Raw genomic sequence first — 25,207 nt, forward strand, 5'->3', positions numbered from 1 at the left:
TGACTTTATACAAAAAATATTCTAGAGGACATTAACAGCTTATTAATATTTGTAAATACCAATTACATTATCATTTATGATCATTTGTTCCTGTATGTTTTATTGTCTTTCTCCCAAGTTTGGTTATCGTTCCAGTAAATCGCAGGAAAAGAGGTTTAACAGTAATTCAAGTCACAATGACTTGACAAATTCTTGGTTTACCGTAAACGACTGAGTCAGCGCAGCTAAATTCCAGTTCCGTAAAACCGCTCGTACGTGACTTGCCGTCATTACGTCATCACTTTTGTTTTTGTTTTTCCTTCACATTTAGCTTCTTTATTATTTACAAAGACGTCTACATCAGTCTACATCAAAATCTGTTATATATACCCAATTGTGCAACAAAACACACATATATATATATGTTTTCCAACAAACTGTAACTTCCATTTTATGGTGCCTTTATACCAACTAAAAAGAAATGTACCCAATATTTTAATACTGCTTATATGCAGAAACCCAATTTCCCTTTCCTAGTTTCTTGGGCATTAAACAATTTTTCAGCATGGCAATAACTTATTATTTTGACCACTTCAGTAGGCTATAAAGCTTTGCTCCTGCAGGTATGTAAACTCCATGCTTATGCACCAAGTGGGTAAACCTTGTGCTATTATACTGGACTAGCAGCATCCTGTTGCTCAACAGATAAATTGTGACACTGTGTAAAATGTAAATAAAAATGGAAAGAATTCAGAGTGTAAATTTAAGAACACAAAGGTTTATCAGTTTGAACATTGACCTCTTGAACCCCACCTGCCCGGCTAGACTTTGGAGTAGAAAACCACCACTACCAGCTGGCATGCAGGTGGGTTTAAAGCAGGTTAAATATAGACTATTGTTTTCAATGACAGTTTGACAGTTTTCAATTCATTCTGTCACAACAGGATTAGCAAAGGATCACATTCTGTTTCATTTACATTTTAGACAACACCCACGTAACCATGGAGCTGGGGCTCCCAGCATCACAACAGCCTGACGAAATTCAAATTGGTGTCTAAAAATATCGGCTGTTTACTGATCAAACAAAAAGCTACACTTGGCAGCAGAAGGCAACAGTGCTTGCCCTATTACCTGGACTCATTTAAGGATTGAAACGAGTGCCTCAATAGCTTTTCCCCCCAGTTCTCCTCAGACATTAAACACAGGACATAAATACATAAAAAAAAAAAGATTTGTACTCACAGTCTGCCACAGGAAGCCCGTCATATAAATAGATATGAACAAAAAAGTGGAAAAAAGTCCCAATTTTATTTCTTATACAAAACCTCTAACAAGTAACAGTGGATGATGTATGAATGTATCAGCAGCAGAAGGTACTTTCAAAACTTTGAAAATTAGTCAAACATAGTCAGTAAGTGCTAATATTTGAGGAAGAAATGCTCAGATTTGTGTCTCCAAACCTGATTTTTTAAAAGTAACTTTTTTCATTTCTCCCCCCTTTAAATGCATTATAAGAAAATGTGCTTTACAATGAATGAAAATCCAAACAGACCAGAGTTTCATAAAACTCTTACTCATTGTTATTAAACTCTAACAATGAATCCCGAACTAATGCTCAAAAAGATAAATCACATTTCCTCCCATGGTTAATGTGTAAGAAGTTAGTTGTAACCGTCTGATGCTTCGTCCTTCATGTGTGTATTCTGTAATATGGAGTCAGATGTTAATACTGATTCTTCTGCGTTGATCTCACGTTCTGCTTCAGACTGCGACGACAGCCTTGCCCACGTTCTCTCCCTGCAGTAATCCCATGAAAGCAGCCGGCATCTTTTCAAAGCCTTTTGTGATGTGCTCCCGACACTGCAGTTTGCCCTGAAGATGCAGAATGAATAAATAAATCACACAGAGGACACCCACAAATAAATATTAACTAGATGGGGAATAATAATCTTCCGTTTCTGACCTCTTTCAACCATCCCATCAGCCTCTTGAGGGTCTCGGGGTGCTTGTGCTCCCACCTGCTCTGCATGAAGCCCTCCACCTTCAGCTGCTTGATGATCATGGTCAGGTGGGGGTACGGGCCTGAGAGAGGGTTGAAGAAAAGAACTTGAGTGGTAGATAGCCCCAGGAAACAAAAGCTGTGCTCCAATTTGCATACTAAAAAATAATGGCCATGATTCATACAGGTGTCTTTGAAGGTTTATTTGCTCTTGCTCTCACATTTCCATATTAAACATACTTTTTTAAAATTTTGTAATTTTGAATTTTAGGTCTTCATTAAATAAGCCATAATCGTTATAATTAGAAGAAATGAAATACATTAAGACATGAAATGCTTCATTCTGTGTGTAATTTATCTATATAATGTGACATTTCCACTTTTTGATATAAATTAACTTTTCTATTTAGGCCTGCCACCATAACACATTTTTTAGGATGATATATTTTCCCAGAAACTATCAAAATAAACAATAGTATCATTGTATCAATGTTGTTTTAGTTTTATAACGATATTAGAGCAGAATTAGAACATCCTTTTCCACAGCAATTTATTTTTAAATCTCGAGAATATTAAACATTGGAATTAAAATATAGAAAAGAAATATCAAAATATACTAGATAAATAAAACATGAAAAAAGAAACTACAACCAAAACAAATTAAATAGACTTTCAGGCTCTGTTAACAAAATATTGCAATTAGATAATCATTATGTGTTATATTATCTTATTATTAAAATAAAATATAAACAGCTGGAATGGCTGCTTGGGAAATATAGGTTTTGTTTGTCAATTTGTGCTCCATGTCAAACATTTTGCAGCATTATTTTATCGTGTCCGTTTTATATATCGAACAATAAGTGGATATAGAAATTATCGTGACAGGCCTATTTGCTCTCTCACTGATTCAGCAGACTCAGTGAAAACTACAACAAAAAAAAAAGACATAAAAATTTCAAAAAACACATACGACTCCCACTCATGAACATGAAACATACAAAAAGGAAAATTACAGTGTTGCCACCTGGACTACTGCAGAATTGCCACATTCTTCATCTGTAAACATGTTGTTCTGACCCACAATGCAACTGACCCAACCTCATATTTCAACCTCACATTTCCAAACAATGCCCTCAACCAGACTGTGACCCTGTTACATTTTGCTGTAAAAACATCACATAAAAGGGAAAAAGAATTTTAATCAAACATAATTCGCAACCTTTTTAAACCCGTATCTATTGCATTTTTATTTTCTATAATTTTAGTTTTATTAGGAAAGTCCTATAAAGTTCCGGAGTTGAAAATACATTTTGATACATAGAATGTTCATCAGGCAATATTCTGTAAATATATTTTGATACAAATACCAATCCAACCCCGGCGCGGATTCTGCTTTTTTTTTTTTCCTACACACTTATTTTATACAAAGATTTTATTTTTTACCAACTTTTTATTTTATTTTTTTACTACTAAGCCATACTTACATACATACTAAGCTTTTCTGTCATCAGTGGCTTTCCCTTTTTATTTTTATCTGACTTTAATGTTAATTAAACTATGAACATCTGAACAAAAGATGTCACACTGACTCTGTTTGTTTTTTGAGAAGATCTACTCATATCACAAACAATAGTCTCTTCAGCAGTTTACTTAGTTGGCATGCTAACTAAAGCAAATCCGGTCTCCTTGGTTTAATGTCCTGGACCACAATCCTTCAAATTTCCCTGATTGTATTTTTATGGAGAATGTTTGTTTCTCCATGATGTAAATTTTTTGGTACAATTTTCAACCAATCTCCCAAAGTTGGGGCATCTGGTTGTAACCACTTCCTAGTCTCTATTGCATTTTTAAATCTCATTTTTATGACTTTATGAGCTTTAATGATTATGAATTTGTCTGAAACATACACAACAAGCGCAAAGTGTAACGGTCTCTGAGTCAGTTACACTTTTTCTTTTTACTTTAATAACTTGCTGCAGCTGCCCTTACACAAGCTGTGCAGCAGGTTGAGGTTGAGAATAGCAAGAAAAGCATGCTGCTAAATGTGACCACACCCTGGTGGTTTTTGGCAAAGTGCATTTGACGAAGTAAGACGAAGTGTCTCAGAGACAGTTATAGCTTTTAATGCTTATTGTGTTCAGACACAAGTTCATAAAGTAATTACAAGGTGATTAAAAATGCAATAAATTAGGTGTTAAAAAGGTTGATAAGAAAACATTTCAAAAGGCTACTTAAAATGTTTAGTTATTTCCCTGTATGTAAGGTTTTTATTGCAAAATGTAACAGAGTTACAGTCTAGTTGAGGACATTGTGGAAAATGTGAGGTCATAACAGTTGCATTATGGGTCAGAAGACAAAGAACATATATGTAACACAATATTCTACATGTGGTCTAAGTGGCGCATATGGTAATTCTCCTTTATACGTTTAATTTTTATATATCATGTTCAAGGTATTTAATTTTATTTTAGCAGATTTCTGTTGTGCTAATTTGCTTCTAACTACATAATGGACATTGCCATGAGAGACTTTAACAGTGAGTGGGACTTTTTTGAAACCTTTACATCTTTATTTTTTTTTTTATGTGGATGGAGGGATGTAGTTACACATAGTGAATCCTCCTGAATCTGGCATATTTATAAATTGTAGGGTAGAATGGATATGAACTGGAGATAAAGGTCTGTTTCTACATCCCCTCCAGGATTTGAGCAGCACAATGTCGCCCTCTAGTGGAAAAAACCAAAATCATCTGAATGTATAGTTGTAAAGGTTTGAATTACTAGTTTTAACAGTTTTAGCTGCATTAAAGGTTTTTTTCACAAGCATGTATCAAGTTAAAAGTGCAAAAATCAACATAATTATTAAATATAAAAAAAATAAGGCAGAGAAGTGCACCAGAGTAGAAATGATTTGTCAGTTTATCAAATAGTTGATCATCAGAAATTATTAATAGGCAACTATTTTGATAATAAATTAACCATTTTAGTCTTTTTATCAAATTTTCTCTGATTCCAGCATCTCAAATGAGAGGATTTTCTTGCTTTTCTTGGTCATATATCATTGCAAAAATAAATATTTGGACTTTTTCCAGACAAAAAGAGACATTTAATCTACCTGACATTATTTCTTTAATATTTCTGCTCTATTTCTGCTTGTGAATGGGGTTAATGGGGTAGGTGATGGGGGGTCATATTTGTGTGTTTATAAAATCTGACCATCACGTTGTTAATGTTGAGTGTTATACAGTGTACTGGCCATGGAAAATTCAATAAAAATATTTTTGAAAGAAAAAAAAAAAGACATTTTAAGACATAATTTTCTGTTCTGTTGTGATGGCCAATTATTGCAAACGATTTGATACTTCACAAAAGTAACAATTATCGATTAACTGAAAAAAAATGATAGGCAGATTAATCAATAATGTATATAATATTATAAATATATATAATTATTAGTTGCAGCTCTAATGTACACACCTGTTTGTGGCGCGGTGTCATTGTATGTGGAAATAGCTCCACACACGGCTATTCTTCCAAAGTCCTTCATCTGTTGCATGGCAATAGTTGAAGAAGGGCCTCCCACCTAAAATGAAGAAGTGTCAGTTAAACCAGTAAAAAATAATAATTGAGTTTAAACCTTGTTAAACTAAGTTGGAAGGCACATTTAGGGGTGTTTCCACTACAGTCCAATACCTGGAATGAGGCGGGACATAATGCAGTCCGGCGTCGCGGAACGAGGTGCACAGTAGCACAGTGCTAACAGGCTAACAGTTAGCTCTGTAGCAGTACAGTGTGTATGTGCTGCTGCTGCACTTAGCGATCTCTGTTTGTTTACAACAAGCACCACTGTGCACAGTTAGCGATGCCGGTTAATTCACGATCAGCTGTGCATAATAAGCCATGCTGCTTTGTTTATGATCAGCTGCTGACGTTGTGCACAGTTAGCGACGGCGGCCACAGTTGCGTCTCCCGTGTTTAATCTGTAGCGTATGTGACGCCACGGTCAAAACTGTTGCTAAACGATTACGCAACGATTGAAAACCACACGTCACCTCTGGAGTCTCTAAATCCCTCTGGGTAAATGGACCTGCACTTATATATCGCTTTTCTAGTCGCTTTGCGACCACTCAAATCGCTTTACACTACAGACTGCGTTCATTCACCCGTTCATACTGGTGGCTACCCTAAACGGTGCCACCATTGGGAATTCATTCACACGCCGATGAACGCAGCATTGGGAGCAATTTGGGGTTCAGTATCTTGCTCAAGGATACTTTGACATGTAGGCTGCCATGGTCAGGGATCGAACCACCAACCCTCCGATCAGTGGGCAACCCGCTCTACCAACGGAGCCACAGGCCTCTTTTGTAATGGAGACACGCTGAGTGAATGGCCATTTGAGAGTGCGTGGCCTGAAGCTTTCCTGGCAGCTACTCTTCCCCTAATGGAAACATGTCAGACTTGTCAAAATCTGAATCTGTGCTACACAACGAGTGCTTACATTTTCAAAGAAGCAGTCATATCCGCCTGGAGACGCCTTCTTCAGCGCCTCCTCCAGGGAACCAACAGTCTTGTAGTTGAAGGCCTCATCGAAGCCCAGCTCTTTGAGGAAAGCCACCTTGGCATCAGACCCCGCCGAGCCCACCACCTTACAGCCCTTTATCTTGGCGATCTGACCCACGATGGAGCCCACCGCCCCGGCCGCAGCGTTCACCAGCAGGGTCTCGCCCTTCTGGAGCCCCAGGACTTCTTCTATCCCGTACAGAGCCGTCAGCCTGGAAAAGAAAAAGGACCAAAATCTTCAAAGCCTGAGGGAATGTTTCCCTTCACTCACGAAGGACTCTCCTTGAACTTCATAATGTAAACTCATTAGAACTGCCTGCATAGAAAGTGTTTATATGGCTTCACCTCACCAGCAGGACAAAACATCTGGAGCCTTACCTGTTTATTTTCTCAAAGAGAGACAAAACTCAGCTGTTCTGCTTCACTGAGACTCTTTAATCGTAGCTGAGAAACTCTCTCCCTCTTTTACTGGCCTCAAACAAACAGGGAGATAGAAGTACCTTTTCCAGATTAGAAGGCAAGTATTATCTCTCTGCATAATAGTTCACACGTGTGTAGCCCAAGTTAACCTTTTCCTTTTGGCTACCAAGCAGCAGACTCCTGTATCTCTTAAAGCCGATAGTCTTGCATCATTAACTTTTAGTGAGCCAGATGTTTTGCCTGCATTCGTTTTATCCTGATGATTCAGCTCTGGCAGCCGAGCAGAAGCCCATCAAATTATTGTAAATGCTGGAAAAACAAATCACTTTTTCATCAATTGTTCATGAGCAAATGAATTCCCGTCTTCTCTCTGGAAGCCTGGCTGCCACATGTTACTCCTCTGGGAACATCACATCCGTCTTACCCCGGCATGCCGATGCCACCCAGAGCCAGGGACATCGAGACGTCTTGTGGCCATTCAGGCATGATGGGAATGAGGTCGGTCCCGTCGCAGACTGTGTGGGTTCTCCAGCCACCGCGACCAACAACGTGGCTTCCCACGGGAAATGCTGCGTTATTACTTTGAATAACTCTGCAGAAAAACAGAATAAGACAAAAACAGAAGAAGAAACAAAGTAATTAATCAATCAAGTTTGATTCCTTTGTTCCATCTCAAGTCCATTGTGTCACTGAGCTAATTTTAAAGGTATACTGTAAGATAAACAATATATTCGGATTGGCTGAGTTTCTAAATTATGAACCTATGGTCAGAGTTACTTAAGTTCAAATTTGGGACAGTATCAGACAGAGGATATGTGGAGGAGTTCAGCTCAGGAATAGGCAGTGGGGAGGACAGGACGACGAGATGCAGAGACAGGACATGGAAGCCCCAGCAAACAACAGACACACACACACATAAAGGTCAAGGAGATGTCAAATCCCCAGGTGCACGGTTAAGGGGGGCAACCGAAAGCGTCCTTCAAAAATTGACCAATTGCATTAAAAAGCCCACCCAAATGTACGGCGTGTGCCCAACCCAAGAAGAGGAGTGTAAAAATGTGTCACTTTTATCACTCACACTATGTCTTGTGGTGCCATCGAGATCACATTGCAGAGTCAAGCGCTGAGCATTGCATTTGGCTATTATTCTTTAAATAAATGGTTAATTTTATTCATTTGTTCTAAGTGTTTTGTAAGACCAAGTTTAGAAAAAAGAACCCGGGTAAGCGTGGGAGGCTTTAAAAGCCCATGCTCTAACAATACTGTGCAGGATTTGATTAAAAAACAATGTAAAGACTTATTATTATTATAGAAAAATAATTCCTCTTGTCTCAATCACCACGTATGACCCATTGGAAGTGTGTGGCTTATCTGTATCTGCAGAGAGTGTGCCCAATGCCTGTATTTCCTCTTTTCTTGACATTTTGCTGTTTTCGAGACATCTCTGGGCGTCACCCTTTTGGCGCGAAGCTACAAAAATAGCAGTCAAAGCGAAAAAAATTTGCAAATATAGCGAGGTGATCTCATTCTAAAATGAGAAAGAATCTGTGGTTTGCTTTCACTTTCATTGGCCCGGCCTGAGAGTCCAAGTCTGAATGTTTTGTTTACAAACAGTAAGCATCAATTCCTGCGTATTGTACCATTAAAGTTTGCTAATAGTGCTGGATAAAGCCATATGGATAGCAGACACAGAAAACATAATTAATTGAGAATGCAAAAATGGCAGATGAGTTTTATGCACTTTGCTTCACAACAAAGTTAAGAAAATGCGTAACATGTGCGTTTAAAAACATTACTTTTAGGTTGTTTGGAAAGCTTGGTCAATGAGTAATTCTTTCTGCATGTTTATCAGCAGAAACCTCCCGACTGAAACAGGCTGAGTGTCTGAACACTCTGCCAAGAACGATTCAATAGTTTGCTGTTGCTCCCAAGTCACTGTGAATCAAAGGCTTCAGTAATTAACAGCAGGTGCAGGACTGGTTCTGTGTCTGTAAACATCCTGGCATGCATGGTACATCATGACAGATTAAAGACGTTCGTAAGACTTAGAGGCTGTGTGTGTGTGTGTGTGTGTGTGTGTGTGTGTGTGTGTTTTTACTTGGCCACTTGAGTTCCGATCATCACATCGCCTTCATTCATGCGAAATCTACTGAACGGCCTGGAGAGACAAACAGTGCATTACATTACAATATATATGCATTTCACAATGGTTAATTACTTGTTTAATTCAGAAGTTTTTGCAGCCTCACAATCCTGCTCTCCACTCACCTCATGTATGGGTCGACACTGAGAAACACTGCTTCCAAAAGCACCTCTAAAAAACACACAAAAAAACAAGCACACACTTGAACAGATGTTTTTCTTCTTCGATAATTAACTCACGTAAGTAATTAAAGGTAATTAAAGCATGCATAGCTCCTCTTCAAGATTAAGTAGAGGTATAAAGAGACATTCTTACCCCCATCCTTGGGTGCAGGGAGCTCCTCCACCTTCAGCTCAAAGTCGCTGTCCTTTGGGAAGCCATCAAAGTGCTTGGTCAGGACCCAGGTCTTAGCTTGGACCATGATTCTTTGTTTTGGGCAGCTGTGAGAGACAGAGCAATTTTTAATTTTTAAAATTAAATTGACAGAAACATTTGGTGCAGCGATGCAGCTGTGCTAAATGCAAAACATGTTAAGATGAACTCACCGCTCTTGTATGAAAGTTGTGACACTAACTTGTGGAGACACTGTGAGTCAAACTAAATCAGATCTTATTTTTAAGTTACATTACATTATTAAGTCTACATTAACTGGTTCTCCTTAGATTGCATTCCTGGGCGTGTACACATAAGTTAAAACAATTATGTTTAAGGTATCTCCAAACTCTAGTAATTAAAGAGGAATGTATCCACCTTATACAGACATTTAAAGGAAGCAGGAAGAAGCAAGTCAAATTTCTGATTTCTGATTACACAACTCAACCACATCAATGAATTTGCGCAACAATGATATTGTTGCTATTGATATTGTTCTTAATGGGGTTAAAAGTAAGTATCTGTGTCTAGTATGATATGATATAAATATAACTCCCAGTAAGATAACACTAGTTTGGCTATTATTAGTGCAAAAAATGAAATAGCATAAAGTTACAAGCATCCATATGAGGTGGGCTGCCGGTCGGTCTTATGTTTACTGACACCTCATCTCTATATTAGCAGGTAAGCTAGCTAGTTTGAGCATGTTATAATACAGATAGCTACATTGAAACTATGTATTAGACTTACCAGCTGTCGATCTCCACAAAGGAAAGGCAGAAGTGTTGAACTCGCTGAGGACAGAGAGCAGGCAGCGGCGGAGTCTTGAACACATGGGAGGAGAGAAGGCGGGAGTCACGCCAATCCTTAAATCTGATTGGTTGCGTATCTTCAAGCGTGTGACGCGTGTGACGGAGAACGTCAGGACGTTTCTGCGTGCTGACGTCAGGACAGTTTGGATGTTTGGCGCGGGCAGGTAACGGCTAGGACTGGATGCTAACAAACCGGAGTTTCCGAATAAAATTGTAGGTAACGGAGGGAAACTTGGTGACTTTTGTCGATAAGATAATATATAAACACATTACTGTTGACTCTACCGACAAGAGCCACGGCGGTTAGCAGGAAAGCTATACTACTTTCTAATTTATCTGGCTAACTTTAATGTTAAAACGTTTAGCTACTTAATATAGCTAACTTAGCTTAAGTAGCTAAGCTAACTGTTGTGACGTATGTTTGTTTGCTAAACACAAGAGAGAACAACATTATCATAATTTTACCATGACAGAGGTGAATATCTGACCAAAGTACCTCTAGGTTATAATTAATAAATCGACATTTATTTGCATAGTCTGACAACAGCTAAAACTGTTGCACATTAATGAAATGTGCAAGAAATTTACGATGGACGGATGGATAGAAAGTTAGATAGATAGATAGATAGATAGATAGATAGATAGATAGATAGATAGATAGATAGATAGATAGATGGTTAGATAAATAGATAGAACAACGTTTGATTTCAACAACGCAAATTAGATCTCATCTTATACAAGATCTCAGCAGGTAAATAATCCCATAGCTAGCGACAAAGGGTAACCTATATATAAATATTTGCAGGCACACATTTACGAGTGGTCCAGACGTGCAGTTTTTCTCTTATGAATGGCATATTTCGTTACTTTATAAGAATACGAAAATGTTCTTGCATGAGGCCCAATGTTTACATAAACCCAACATTATAAGCTTATAGAGAAAGGCTGCCAATGTGCTCTAGTATATTAATCATAACTGGTACTATTCATTTTGTGTTGTATAATAGGGAATGATTCCAGTGTTTTAATAGTAGGGTGATTTTAACTCAAAAAACTGATCTGGATTTGGCTTCATGTAGCTGATAACATTGATTATTGAGTGTTCTGATTATATTTGATACAAATTATGCATATCAAATTGTGACATCCCTTATCTTAAAAGATCTTGAATATGGTTTTCTATATACTCTCACTCTCTTTTTTTATTGATTTCACCTAATCCTCCACATTGTGCTGCATTGTGACTTATTAGCACAATAACAAGTGCTGAACCACCATGTTAGACGGTGGGCAGTTTGTGGAGGCAGTGGGCCGTCTAGGTTTTCCAGGTGCATCATCACTGAAGGCTTCCGACTTTGACTGGCTGTTTGACTGTCCTCCGGAGAACCTTCACTTCTTGCGCTTTGTCTGTCGGACCCTCAACCAGAGCAATGTTCTCACCCCGGAGGAGGCTCATGCTTTTCAGGAGTTACGGAAATCTGGCAAGCCAATTCTAGATGAAGCCGCCTTGGGCGAGGTTCTTAAAACCATTGGACCTTCTGATGGGAGCAGTTCAAACATTTTAGGGCCCTCTTCTTCATCTTCATCCTCGGCGTTTGCAGCTGAAGGGAATGTGGCCATAGAGGATTTGGAGGCAGAGCTCCAGGCACTGCGTAAAGAGAAAGAGCTGAAGCAACATCGCTATAACAGGCTACAGGTTGTGGCCACATCTCGTGCAGATGTTGACCTGCGACTTAGTGCAGAGCAGGAGAGTGCTGCATGTAAGCTCAAAGAGACCAGTGCTTCTATTGGAGCTGAGAATGCAGACACCAACACAATGTTACAAAACCTAACAGATGAGGTGAAAAAGCTTGCGTCATATCTCCCAGTTCAGCCAGAAGCCAAGCAGAAAGGAATTGGAGAACCTGTGGCCCCGTCAAACCCTTCTATCTCCAAATGCCCCCCTGTCCTCCTCTCTCAGCTGTCCCTGGATCCCTACCTGCACCAGGAGGAGCTCAACACTAAAACACTGGCTGCTTTCACTCAGAAGCATTTCTTCCAGGGCCTCTCTGGCATTGTTGAGACTTCTTGCTCTGAGCGCTTCCAGGTCCTTGACCTCAGCTCTTGTGAAGATGGAGAGGACGAAGTGAACGAGCAAGAGGGAAGAAACGGGGAGGAGCGAGCGGTGGAGCGTAGGAGGACGGAGATGGCCAGACTTCAGTGGGCTCATATTGTGGCTCAGCACCAATTGATGCAGGCCATGGCAGAGGAGAAGAGTGTCATGGCTGGGCTGGACTGGCTTTCTAACAAATCCTCTCATACTAAGGTAAAGCAGGCATTTACTTAGTGTTTTATTATGTCCTGTGAACGGTATTACAGTTCTCATAGTACGTTAATTTATTACCGTTTTTGCTTCTTGTCTTAACTTCTCCATCATTTATCTCGTCACTCTACCAGAGCATTTCCACGTCCTCCTCTCTTCATGTCCGTGAGGTTGTGTCGAGGAAGGAGCTGCAGGCGGTGGAGGCTGAGCTGGAGGCTCTGCTCCAGGGTCCAGTACCCGCTGCCCTCAGAGAGTCAGCCAGGTTACTTAATGTGCCGGTCGTGAGGGGAGACCTTGCTCTGCAAGTAGCCAGGCAGGACTTCTACACCTCCAGACAGAATCAGGTAAGTTGGTGATTTATATATATATATATATATATATATATATATATATATATATATATATATATAATAACCAATTATGACCTCAGTTTTGATTTGTAAAAACATGTATTTAAGCGGGGTCAGGCTTAGCCATCAATAAGTTTTAAGATTAAGCTATTGATAATTTAAATGTCTTTCACTAAAACATTTTAATGAAATGCAAGGTGTGGATTCCCTGAGTTGATCATTGGCCACAGGCATTGTCAAAATCATGCTTAAGACATAGAATCACCACTTAACTATTAATGTAAGACAATGTGGAAATTAGAATCAACAGCCATAGTAAAATGTAAATATTTCCTTGTAGGTACGAGACTACCTGCTCCGCCAGAAGGCGTCCTTTGACCTGCTGCTCCTGGGGCAGGAGATGGAGTTGAGGAGGTGGAGGACGTGTCTTAAGCAGCTAGGAGAAGTTGATAGCAGGCTGTTAAAGGAAGGCGAAGCAGCAAACCTCAGGATTGAGTCCCTGGCACACCCTGACTTGGCGATCAATCCCAGGCCCAACCCCATTATCAGCACCAAGGATGCAGCCTTCAGCAGGTAACAAGACTCAAGCTGTATGTATTGTAAAGGTGTTTTAGAGCGAAAAATGCTGGAGCTTGGATGGAGCTTTTTCCAGCTAGCCTTTTAGAAGCATGTGTGTTACTAACTCCAGACCTTTTTATGCAACGATACCTAATTAAATTCAAATAATTTATCCCCTGTCATTAAGGATAAGGCATATGATAGAAAAAACAGCAGACAATTGATTAACTGGTTAATTTATGAATTCACTGCACCATAGTGGCTGTTAGTTGGCTTGGGAATATTGGCAGAGCCAAACCAGGATTATTCACTCACCTTTTCTGCAATACTGTGATGTAATGTGGGCTGTTTTTTGCCCATGACACTCTTTATTGTTTTTTAAATGCAGACTGTCTCACTTTAATTCTGTGTCATGCTACTTTTTCCTCAGGCTGCTCCAGATCCTGGACCACCATTCAGGCCCGGGTCGATCAGAGCCTTTTCGGACATATGAAGCATTGGACCACGCCGCTGGTGACCTCGCAGGCAACCTGCAGATGACCCGAGACGCTCTAGCCGGTGCTGGCCGCGAGCAGTACTACACAGCTGCTCGTCTCCATGGCGACTGCGAGGCGCTCCAAAGGGCAATGTACACAGAGCTCCAGCAGCTGGTCTTAGGGCCGCAGGTACGTCCAGCGGCCAACACTGACCAGGAGCTGCTCTGCCCCAATGCACAGGTGGGTTTGTTTCCTTTCATTTTATGCACAGTCATCTTGGTCAACCATACAGAGTGCAATTCAGAAGCAATCCTTTATGTGAGTCAGTTAAATTTTAAATTACTCGTCACTTTTGGTGAGGGAAGCTGGTAGCACAACATTTCTTTTGCACTTTTCCCTCATATATCACAATGTCAAGCACTTAATAAAAAGACACATTGGGTTTAGCAGCACTGCGTGATTAATGGCTCTCAGGAGAAACTGCTTTGCTGCATGACACTTTAGAATCAGGATCAGTGTTTTCTTCTTTATATTGCCATGCTATGTCTGTTATTTGAGATCAAGTATGTGCAAGTAAGTTGATTAGTTATCTTGATAAATTACCTTATTTGCATACCTCATTATGGTTGATTGATTAATGTGTGTGCTCAGGAAGTCTGTTACCATTTGTTTCTTCATTTCTCACCCTTCTTACTTTGTCTCTGCAGGAGCTGAGTGTGAAGCTGGTGGAAGCAGAGTCTCAGCTGCAGAGTTTGCAGCACGTAATGCAAGAAATCATCGGAGAGGTTAAAGCCAAGCGTTCACAGCTGGAGCGCAATGCCCTCCTCCGGCGGGAGAGGGAATTATACATCTACTTCCACTTGGATGCTCGCCTGCTGCAGAAAGTAGTGGAAGATCTGGAGGGCAAAATGGCTGTGAAGAGTGGGCAGCAGTAAAGCAAGCCAGAATGAATGAGGAGAGTGTATTGTATAAGTACACTGAGCTCTCAGTCAGAGGTTTACTTAGTAAGCCCTGCTCTGGTGCAATGTGTACAAGTGTGAAACTAATCAAAATATGCACCTTCACTTGGTTTGTGCAAGAGATGGAAATGAATTCCTTGAGTCAACGCTCAACGTGTGAAGAGTTTGGTTGTTTGAGCATTGCTGCATGTATGATGAATGAGATTCATTTGAGTGTCTATTTCAAACAATTTTACAGAATCTATCTAGTATTTAGTGTCGTTGTTTGTCTTGTTCTTTACGTTTCCTTTTTGTCATCAGATAAATAAAGTAAAATGTTGTTTTCATGAAGATTAAGTTGTGAAATTTTTATGTCTGGAGCATGGTCTGGAGTAGGGTTGTCACGATACTAAAATTTTCAAATGGATACTGATACTCAGGAAAATATTCGATACTCGATACCATTTTCGATACCACCAGGGTAAAAACAAAGACCCCAAAATGTAACAAATATTTTTATTAACAAGAAAAATGCAACATGTAAAAATTAACAGAACCACAGGTTAAATATTTATAATAAAAAACAGTTGTGCAAAAAGAAACTGCAACTATGATAACAAGCTTCAGATACTCGATACTTTTGAAAATGAGTATCGTATCTGGATACAATGTTTGAGTATCGATACTTTTTTGAGTATTGATACTTTTGACAACCCCAGTCTGGAGCATACTTGGTATAATCTGCTGTGTAAAAGATGCTGGTCGACAGGTTTTTGCACATTGGATGTGTTTTTGAGGTGCACGTTTAAAAAAAAAAAAAGAACAGGTCTTTGTGTAACTGACCTAACTCTCCCTTCTGTCCTGTTTAGGCCATTGAGAGTTGAAGGGTCAGATATCGTCAGGTAGAGAGAGTTGAGTAGCTGGCAGGGAGGAGATGGAGCAGTGGAGCAGCAGGTTGTACTCAGGACCTCTGTCCCTGGAGGCCCAGAAGGTCCTGGCTGTTCTCCGTGCCCAGAGTCTACATGCAGCCAGACGAAACTACAACTACTACGATGCCAGGCAAAGTCAGTCAGGGCACTAGCATACAGCATATCTCACTGAACCATTTGTAAATATATATATATAGTTCCCAGAGAGATGATGCTTCTTCTCCTCTGGGTCTGCAGCAGTGGAGAGGTTTAATGGCAGCCAGAGGGAGCTGTGGGCTCAGAGCAGCTGCAGCATGAGTCAGGAGGAGAACAAAGGGAAAGACACAGACCGGTATGTGGGAATAAGTAGCAGCCACTCACCAATATGAAAACTCTAAAATATGTTTAGTGAGAACATTCTTAATGAATAGAATTATTTATTTGAATCTTTATTGAAAAAACATCCAAATATACAACGTTGCGGACAAGAAATGGAGATAAAAAAAGGAAAAAAAGTTACTCCTTATAGGGTTCACGCTACAGTTTGAACCTTTTTTTTTCTTTGTTTAATGTCAATTTGAGCCATAATATATTCTTTAAATTCACATAAAATTCTAGTTACTTATTTTTCTTAGTTATAAGCTTTCAATTAAGTCAATATTTATCATGTTCAAAATGTATAATGACAATTTTTATATCCATTTTGAGATTATGATTAGTTTTACACAACATATGATCATTGATTTAGGTCTAAAAAGTAACAATGTATACAGTGGTAAATATATGTGATAAAGCTTCTGGTTCATCATTGCAAAAATTACATTTCTTTTCAATATCTAAGAATTTGTAGTGACGGGGGTTTGTTGGATTTATACAGTGTAATATGTGTTTTTTTTAAATCTAATTTCTACTGTAGTTGGAATGACATTATTAACCTTTATAAAGCTGACCAAAAGCATCTTGACCAGTATAATGAAAGTAATCACTATAATTTTAATGCATTATATTAATAAAAATAAAGGGAAAAAGGACTTGCACATCATTGATTTTGACTCACAATAGATAAACCTGTATGGGTTGAACTGTTCTGTAATATGCAATACTTAATGATTTTACATACTGACGCAATAATATATTCTAATTCTTAATTGAGTGTGCTTGAAAAAGCACACTATATTTTTCCTCATTTTGACTTTTTTCCTGACTTCGATTTTTTTTCTCATTTTGACTTTATTTTCGTGACTGACTTTTTTTCCCCATTTTGACCTTTTTTCTCATTTTGATTTTTTCTCGTGATTTTGACTTTTTTTCCTGTGACTTTGACTTTTTTCTTCTCATTTTCGTTTATTTTTACTTTATTCTCGTAATTTCAATTTCTTTATTGTAATTTCCGACTTTATTCTCCTCATTTTCACTTTCTCCTCATTTTACTTTTTTCTTATTTTGACTATTCTTGTGACTTCGACTTTTTTCTCATATTTTTATTTTTACTTTATTCTCATAATTTCAACTCCTTTCTTGTCATTTTCGACAATTTTTTTCTCCTTATTTTGACTTTATTCTCCTCATTTTTTACTTTTTTCTTCTCATTTTTACTTTATTCGTGACTTCGACTTTATTCTCATTATTTTTACTTTATTCCCGTAATTTCAACTTTATTCTCCTCATTTTTACTTTAATCTCATTTTGACTTTATTCTCCTCATTTTGACTTTTTTCTTCTCATTTTTACTTTATTCTTGTGACTTTTTTCCTCGTTATCTCATACACACACTAACACCTGGTTTATTATTTTACATGACTTCCTCCTCTTTTCCATTTAGAAAAGAGTCAGAGTCAAGCACACTCAAAATGTCTTTAGAGATGTTTTAGTTTACTTAATGCAAGTGCAAAAAAAAGGTAAAGAAACCCCTGTTATGAACCAGGCCCCAGGTGTCCCACCATGACGCCTCCAACCAGTGGCAGAGCTCTCAGACCTCGGCCTGCTATCAGTACTCACAGACGGCAGCCTGCTCCCTGTCATCCCAGGCCTCCTCCTGCTCCTCCTCCTGCTGGGATTCCTCACTCCAAAGGCAGACGTCGCAGTCTGAAGCCTATTATCGCTGCTCACAGATTTATTCCCACAGAAAGTCCTGTGAACCCCCTGAGAGCCAGTCCAGTCAGGCTCTGTCATCCAGTCAGCGTGAGGAGACGGCAGCGTCTTTCTCCCATAGAGACACATTCACCCTGTCCCTACAAGTACCACAGAGACTGTTTGAGCCTCAGGCTGCACCGTGGAGAAAGTAAGTGGCAATCAAAGTGGGGTTGGTATTTTACGGTTGTTATATAGTTAAGTGTGTTAATGTATGCATGCATATATCATGCTTGAGAGTATTTCATGTATTTAAAAAGTTTGTCTTTAAGGTATTTAAATAATCTAGGGCAGTAGTTCTCGAGTCGCGACCCCCAATTTAACCTGCATGTTGTCTGTGACCCCCGCTCACTGAACAGAATCTCACACGCACAGTTCAGATCATACAAACTCAGTTGATACGACAAATTTTGGACAAATGATGTAGCAGACAACTAAAACATCTCTCTGTCTGTGCATTTATATATTTTTTTTATATTTTATGACACAAAATGGCCCAAAAAAGAAACAAAATGGCCCAAAAAGACACAAAATGACCAAAAATAAAGGAAACAAAATGACCAAAAAAGAAACAAAATGGCCCAAAAAGACACAAAATGACCAAAAAAACAAAACACAAAATTACCAAAAAAAGACATTAAATGACCAAAAAGACTAAAACACATTAACACATGAACACTTTAACACAGTGGAGACAGAGCTGACTTCCAAAATGATTTGGCGACCCCCAGAAATCATCTCGCGACCCCAATTGGGGTCGGGACCCCAAAGTTGAGAATAGCTGATCTAGAGTAAGGCAAAGGACAGCATTTGGACATTTCACTTGTATTCAGGGGGAAGTTTGGATTTTTCTCGTTTGAGGATCTTATCCATAATCAGTAGATGGTGGTTGGCACATCCCCAGTTTGCAGAAGCAGGTGCAAGTTCTTTCTTCAAAGCCACCAGACTCTACTGACAAAAACAGATATTTTATCTTGCAGAACACAGGAGTTTCTGGTCTGCTGCTGCCAAACACCAAAGTAACACAATTTAACTGATCAAGGCAGAAACAGACCAGAAACTCCTGTGTTCTGCAAGATAAAATGACTGTTTTTGTCAATTGCGTCTGGTGGCTTTGACGAGAGCATAGATGGATGAAACTGCTTCAGTTCCCTGTCGTAAAAAGGCTGGCAGCAAGGTAAAGCAGTAAAAAATATTCTACATTCAGCGTACACTTAAACTGATATTGATTTTTTTTAGGTGGCTACAAAACATTTTGCTGCTGCACCGCCCACAGCAGAAAAAGCTTTGAAAACAGAAAGGAAAGCAGTCTGAAGTTTAGCATGTATAAATGATCTTCTGTGTCTGGTTTTGTGAGGGGAAAGCATGCATTATAAATCAAGCACACTCTGTCTTTGACTCGCATAGATCCATTGAAGAAACCAGGCCGCCTTTCAACCACAATCTTCCTCCAGATAAGGACGATACTGATGAAGTTTTGCAGCCTAATACCCATGAAGCCGAGCCTGCTGTGGCTTATCAACAAGTTTCTCACTGTCTTAAAATAAGTGAAGGAACAGATAATGACACATCTGTTGCACAGGAAGAAAAGCCTGAGAGCTGGAATATCCCCAGAAAGAAGCTAGACCACACTGTTGCTTTGGACAACCAAGGAAAGTGGGGGCTAGCTCCTTCCAACCCCACAGAGGAGATCATTAGTGGAAGAGGAGATGGAGGCATACAGCAGCACCTGTCAGAAGAAGGGCTTCAGCATGTTGTGCTTTCAGAAAATGTGACTCAGGCAGATACAGCACAAATGTCAGGCAAAGGTGATGAAATGCAGGATGGAGTAACGTGCAAGGAGACAAGACATCAAGATGCAACTATGCCAAATGAAAAAGGATCCTCCAATGAAATGGAAGGACTTCTGCTCTTCTTCAGCACCAATGAGAATGCTAGTTCAGAGAGGAATATGGACAAAAGCCTGCATAGTTATTCTGAGGATTCAAAGTCTGGGCAGAAAGAAGAACACGAGCCTAGAGTTAATACACCTGAAATCAAAGAAGTTGAACATCCAGCAGGCCTTGAGGATAAAGAAATGTCAGCGGGGTGTCAAACTGGCGGTTCAAAAGAGCTTCGGGCTCCTTTAGAAAGGGGAGAACACAAGGTGAGCAGCTGCCAAGCTGGAAACACTCGGGATACGAGAGAGACTGTGAGTGAAACAGCAGAGAAAAAACCCACAGAATACCCACTGATGCAGTGTGAGCCCACCGAATCAATCCTGAGTGACACCAGTGCTGATAACCTGGAGAGAACCACAGGGGGAAGAATAGATGTGATGGAGGTCGGTGTGGAAGTGCAGAGGAAGAGCAGCGAAGGCCTGGATGAAAGCGAGATGGAGACAGAGCAGCAGCTTTGTTCTGGTGTCCAAATTAGAGAAAGACACTGTGAGACAGAGTGTAGAGATGTCAGTGAGTTACCCAGAGGAGACACTGAGCCAGGAGAGAGAGAGGGCGGCCCAAATGAGTCTGTGCCACCTGTAGACAGCCAACATGGAAGCAGATCTACAGGTTAGTGCCTGCTTGTTTCTAAGCCGTTATTAAATGTCAAGTCAAAAGTCACTTTATTGTCAGTTCTGCTACACGTGTACACATACAGAAAACTGAAATTACTTTTCTCTCAGAACCCTAGTTTAAAACAAATATACACACACACAAGCTATGTACAGAATAAAAATGTGAAGATAAAAAATATGCAGACTAAAGGCAAAATATACAGGCTGAATAGTGCAATGGTTGTAAAGTGTCTAATGTAATATTATTCTGCCAGAGAGTGTTTGAGAAGTAGAAAATAGTTTGAGCTTTGACACGTTTCCTGCAGGTGCCGAAAATCCTTGAAAACACCTGAATCTTACTTTTAGGATTGAAAAGTGCTCAGAATTTAAATAACGTGCTTGAAACTTCGTTTACCATGAACTGTGACGCCTCTCTAAAATGCTATTAATAAACATTTAATATGATGAAGAAGTAAGATAATCAGTATCTATCAGATCTTTAAGGCCACAGTCATTTATGAGGTATTGCAGGTATGGCACAGCCCTATCAAAAATAGTAGATATGGATATACCTTTGATGGCTCAATACTGCCTGATAATTGGGTCAGTATCGGCCAGTAAAATGTTATTTATCAAAGCTGTAGGGTGCTGGAAAATCTCCTAAATGCATTTTGAAAATACTTTGAATGTGCTTGAATTTAGCTTTAAGTTTGTATTGAATGTGACCTTTTTTTTTTTTTTACATCTGATGATACGTAGTTCAATTAATCACCCCAAGAGTGTGCTAGAATCCTTTTCTATGGAAGTGCCCAAACCAACTGCAGGAGTAAATGCACTCTGATACACACTAACATTTTTGCAGTAAACTAGTTGCACTATGAAGTAACCAACTCAGCCAACTGGGTCTATTCAAACAACTCAGGCAGTATTATTGCTACCTATTTAAGGTGGAGAGACTCAAAGAATGACTAAAATGCTTCTTGTCAAAGTCAGAGTATTAGGTCTGTCTATATATTAAACCTCTGAAGTCCAGGAGATTTTGGTTCAAATTTGTCAACTTCCTCTGCATTAATTTCTGTCTCTGTTTAGCATCTTTCAGTCTGTCCTTACATCACATGCATGGCTCCTTTTTCTCCACACAAACTTGGCTATCAGTCAGATTTTCATTTTACTTTAATTAAAGTATAAAGCTGCCGAAAATACAAACAAAAGACACTGGTGTCTATGGAAATGTGCCATTTTTTAAAACCATTTCTACACACAAAAACAGCAGAAGAAAATAAAAAATAATAAATAATAAAACTATAAAACAGTCTATTTGCATGTAAATAAAAAAATGATAGTAGTTTTCATTTTAGAAAGAAAATTCACAATTTAAAAATGGTCTAGAAACATAAATGGCAAATAGCTTGTCTACATATCATATATAAATAAAGTTATTACTGTAAATAAAACGTGTATTTTCAATAAATAGATGGACTCCAGAGGGTTAATGGAACCAGAAAATTAACCTCGACAGCATTAAAGTCTGCAAAGCTACTCTTAAAGTCAAGTGTGTGCAATTCTCACTTCAGTTGTCTGAAATTAAAACAGTGGGGACTGTTTTTGGTGCCAGTTTAAATCAGACAGCGCTGGGGGTGCTAAAGCACTTGAAGTTGTGTCAAACTCTCGCTGGTGGCTTTCGGCCATCTTTCTCTATCGGAGCTGCGATGACAGAGCAGAGCTGAGGACACTCAGCACTGACGAGGGATGCTGTGTGCCAGCTCACATTACAGCAGCAGGAAGGTAGCTTGAGTCTCAGCTGCTGAGACAATGCTGAGTCAACTCACACATACACACACACACACACACACACACACACACACTCTCAACAACACACACGCAAACAAGTTGCAAGTTGTGTGGAAACAAAATGTCAGTTTGATCTCAGGCAGGCTGACCTTGTCTTGTCACACACATGCACTGTGTAAGCAGCATCCATACATGCTTCGTCAGACACATTCTTACATAACAGCGCTGTCATCGATTGACGACGTGTGAGGAAAGTGATGATCTGATAGAAATGCTCTTACCTCCTCCCCTCTAGAGGACTCAGGAGGAGAAAGTTGTTCTGTGCCAAGATTGTCCCAGGAGCGCAGGGCAAAGAGGTTCAGAGCTCCCCGGATTCTTGGGAATCATCAGCACCATGTCGACGTACAAGTGAGTCTCCAGATAGATGGATAGATAGATAGATGGATAGATGGATGGATGGATGGATGGATGGATAGATAGATAGATAGATAGATAGATAGATGGATGGATGGATGGATGGATGGATGGATGGATGGATGGATGGATGGATGGATGGATGGATGGATGGATGGATGGATGGATGGATGGATGGATGGATAGATAGATAGATAGATAGATAGATGGATGGATAGATAGATAGATAGATAGATAGATAGATAGATAGATAGATAGATAGATAGATAGATAGATAGATAGATAGATAGATAGATAGATAGATAGATAGATACTTTATACAGATGGCACACAGAACATACTGTACAGCAAAAAAGTCAAAGATAGCAAATAAAATACAGTAAAATTAAGTAAAATCGCAAGCACTGAAATATTCCATAAAATAAAGATCTGTTATGGTCACTATTAATGAACTAATAAGTACTGTACTATATGCATCAAATCTGGAATATTACCTATACTGTATTACATGATGGGTTTATTTCAACTTTTTATGAAGCAGTGTTGCCTCAGACACAATCAGCAATATTGGAGAAGCAAATAAGTCTGCATGTATATGGATAATTTAGTTAATAAAAAATACAAAAAAAATCTTTTTCTACTCAATATGGACATACAATACGGCTGGAAAATATCTTAATTTGTAATCAAAGTTTTATAAATTCCTTCTTTTACCAAGTCTTACAAAGTGCTTAGACACTTTAATTCATAGGTCTCAAACTCGCGGCCCTCGTGACAACATTTTGTGGCCCCCACCTTGATATGAAAGTTTATTGTGAGTTTATATGAATGGCACTTTACCGTGTTGTGTGTGGAGGGTCCCTTTAATTACTTTTTTTTGGGTAATTTTGTGTCTTTTGGGTCATTTTGTCTTTTTTTAAAACAATTTTGTGTCTTTTTTGGTAATTCTGTGTATTTTTTGTTGTTGTCATTTTGTGTAATTTTGTGTCTTTTTTTGGTCATTTTGTGTCTTTTTTTAAGAGTAATTTAGTTTTTTTCTGTCATTTTGTGTCTTTTTAAGTAATTTTGTGTCTTTTTGGTCATTTTGATACTGCCTCCAGCGGCCCCCAGGTAATTAGAGTTTGAGACCCCTGTTTTAATTGTTGTAATGTATCACCTCACTTGCTTATATTTGTTAACTTGTCTTTTAATTGCGAAATCCTTATTTTTCCTTGTTTTCATCTGTCTCCCACTCTACCTCTGTAATCCCTGTAAGCAGAGGCAACAGCATGTGCAGCAGCAACACCCCAAAAAAAAATCCTGACATTTAAATAGCTGCTTTCAAAGGGATTAGGCTTCTATTTCCCCGATGCACATAGAAATCAATGTGGCTTGTGTGAAGCGGGGTGCCGTCGGCAGTAATGCAGCACGCTGACAAGTGAAAGCTCCCCAATGAGTCATAAAATTACAAAAAAAAAGTCCTGACAAAGTAGTCCACAATACATATTGGCAGAAAAGGGAAGACAGCAGCAAAAAGAGAGAACTATAAAGGGAGGATGGAGGGATGGTGTGGGAGAGGCTGAAAGATGGAGAAGAGGAGAGGGAGAAGGAGGTGCAGCAGGGCTGTATTGCTACAATCAGCAGCAAACACACCAATCCATTCTCTCTCTCTCTCTCTCTCCTCATTCACTCTCCTGCACCCAGCACTGGGCTGCGGGCCATGGCCTGCCTCGCTTTTCTATCTATATCCTGTAGCACAGGACCCTGGGGGGGTTCATGACTTTGTCAGCAGGAAAACGGGTTGTGTTTACAGGGAAATGAGGAAGACTCTCCTCGGGGAGCTGAATCACAGGAATTCCTACAGACCGAAGCCACTGCTGACATACAGAATTGTGTGCATGAATGCCGTGTGCATCGAATACACAACTTCACGTCTCTTACCTAGATTTCAAAGCGGTGGCTGTGCTAACGTTCTGTGCTTTTGCATAAATAGAGATGGGAGTTACGTGTATGAATAATGGAGATGTTTTTAAGATGCCGGGAAGGTTACAGGGAGGTGAAGGTGTACTTTTAGCAGAAGGGACCCAAATTTTTTGTTGTTTCTCACCCTCCCACTTCTCAACACGCCCCTACGGGATCATAACATTTCTGTTTGGCGTCAGTTTTTTTAATCTTACATTCCAGTAATTTACATGCTTTCTATCAAATCAAGCCATATTCATTATTCATTTTCATCTCCATCACTAGATCCTCTCACGGGGCTTTACATACAGTATGACTCTCGCTGTGCAACTCATTATTTATTACATTACATTACATACATATACAGCGTAGAACATGAATATTTCATGGATTCATATGTAAATATATATGTATAAAATGTCCTCTAAATGTAATCTGTTAGAGGAATTCATTGAACACTTTAAAATGTAATTATCTGCGTCAGCCTGTTTGTTTGTGTGTATCTGTCTCTCTTAGGGATGTAAATAATTGACTATTTAACTGTTAACTGACAAGATATTTGATAAAACTTAATATAAG

General features: G+C 39.2%; 3 protein-coding genes across 5 annotated transcripts in view; 2 read left to right on the forward strand and 1 right to left on the reverse strand.

The window, feature by feature from the left end:
- Positions 1-1,268: 1,268 nt before the first annotated feature.
- Positions 1,269-10,308, reverse strand: LOC131989893 (prostaglandin reductase 1-like). Its single transcript, XM_059355256.1, has 9 exons — positions 10,226-10,308; positions 9,419-9,543; positions 9,229-9,274; positions 9,059-9,118; positions 7,385-7,552; positions 6,479-6,752; positions 5,455-5,560; positions 1,943-2,061; positions 1,269-1,851 (listed from the first exon to the last, which is right to left on the reverse strand). The coding sequence occupies exons 2-9, from the start codon at positions 9,522-9,524 to the stop codon at positions 1,741-1,743; spliced, it is 990 nt and encodes a 329-aa protein (XP_059211239.1). The 5' UTR covers positions 9,525-9,543; positions 10,226-10,308; the 3' UTR covers positions 1,269-1,740.
- An 88-nt stretch (positions 10,309-10,396) lies between these two features.
- Positions 10,397-15,272, forward strand: haus3 (HAUS augmin-like complex, subunit 3). 3 transcript variants are annotated; one of them, XM_059355233.1, is made up of 6 exons: positions 10,397-10,500; positions 11,540-12,592; positions 12,724-12,933; positions 13,280-13,512; positions 13,928-14,291; positions 14,681-15,272. In XM_059355233.1, the coding sequence occupies exons 2-6, from the start codon at positions 11,564-11,566 to the stop codon at positions 14,906-14,908; spliced, it is 2,064 nt and encodes a 687-aa protein (XP_059211216.1). In that variant the 5' UTR covers positions 10,397-10,500; positions 11,540-11,563; the 3' UTR covers positions 14,909-15,272. The 3 variants fall into 3 exon arrangements, with proteins under 3 accessions (XP_059211216.1, XP_059211218.1, XP_059211217.1); XM_059355235.1 differs by having other exon boundaries at positions 13,928-14,162; positions 14,681-15,270; XM_059355234.1 differs by having other exon boundaries at positions 13,928-14,213; positions 14,681-15,269.
- Positions 15,273-15,735: 463 nt separating this feature from the next.
- Positions 15,736-25,207, forward strand: part of poln (polymerase (DNA directed) nu) — a 109,332-nt gene continuing 99,860 nt past the window's right edge. Inside the window, exons 1-5 of the mRNA XM_059355223.1 lie at positions 15,736-15,975; positions 16,078-16,171; positions 17,744-18,100; positions 19,357-20,498; positions 22,569-22,681. Coding sequence (XP_059211206.1) covers positions 15,846-15,975; positions 16,078-16,171; positions 17,744-18,100; positions 19,357-20,498; positions 22,569-22,681 — 1,836 coding nt within the window. The 5' untranslated portion in view covers positions 15,736-15,845. The remainder of the gene's footprint in view (positions 15,976-16,077; positions 16,172-17,743; positions 18,101-19,356; positions 20,499-22,568; positions 22,682-25,207) is intronic.

The sequence above is a fragment of the Centropristis striata genome, chromosome 17, assembly GCF_030273125.1.
Source record: "Centropristis striata isolate RG_2023a ecotype Rhode Island chromosome 17, C.striata_1.0, whole genome shotgun sequence".
Classification (NCBI taxonomy): Eukaryota; Metazoa; Chordata; class Actinopteri; order Perciformes; family Serranidae; genus Centropristis; species Centropristis striata.

Excerpts from the sequence above, each read along its gene's own strand:
- LOC131989893 (XM_059355256.1), bottom strand. The coding sequence starts at position 9,524 with ATGGTCCAAGCTAAGACCTGGGTCCTGACCAAGCACTTTGATGGCTTC. Across the intron at positions 5,561-6,478 it reads ATGACTGCTTCTTTGAAAAT|GTGGGAGGCCCTTCTTCAAC; the intron begins GTAAGCACTCGT and ends TCTTCATTTTAG. Across the intron at positions 2,062-5,454 it reads TGACACCGCGCCACAAACAG|GCCCGTACCCCCACCTGACC; the intron begins GTGTGTACATTA and ends ACCCTCTCTCAG.
- haus3 (XM_059355233.1), top strand. The coding sequence starts at position 11,564 with ATGTTAGACGGTGGGCAGTTTGTGGAGGCAGTGGGCCGTCTAGGTTTT. Across the intron at positions 12,593-12,723 it reads ACAAATCCTCTCATACTAAG|AGCATTTCCACGTCCTCCTC; the intron begins GTAAAGCAGGCA and ends TCACTCTACCAG. Across the intron at positions 14,292-14,680 it reads ATTCAGAAGCAATCCTTTAT|GAGCTGAGTGTGAAGCTGGT; the intron begins GTGAGTCAGTTA and ends TTGTCTCTGCAG.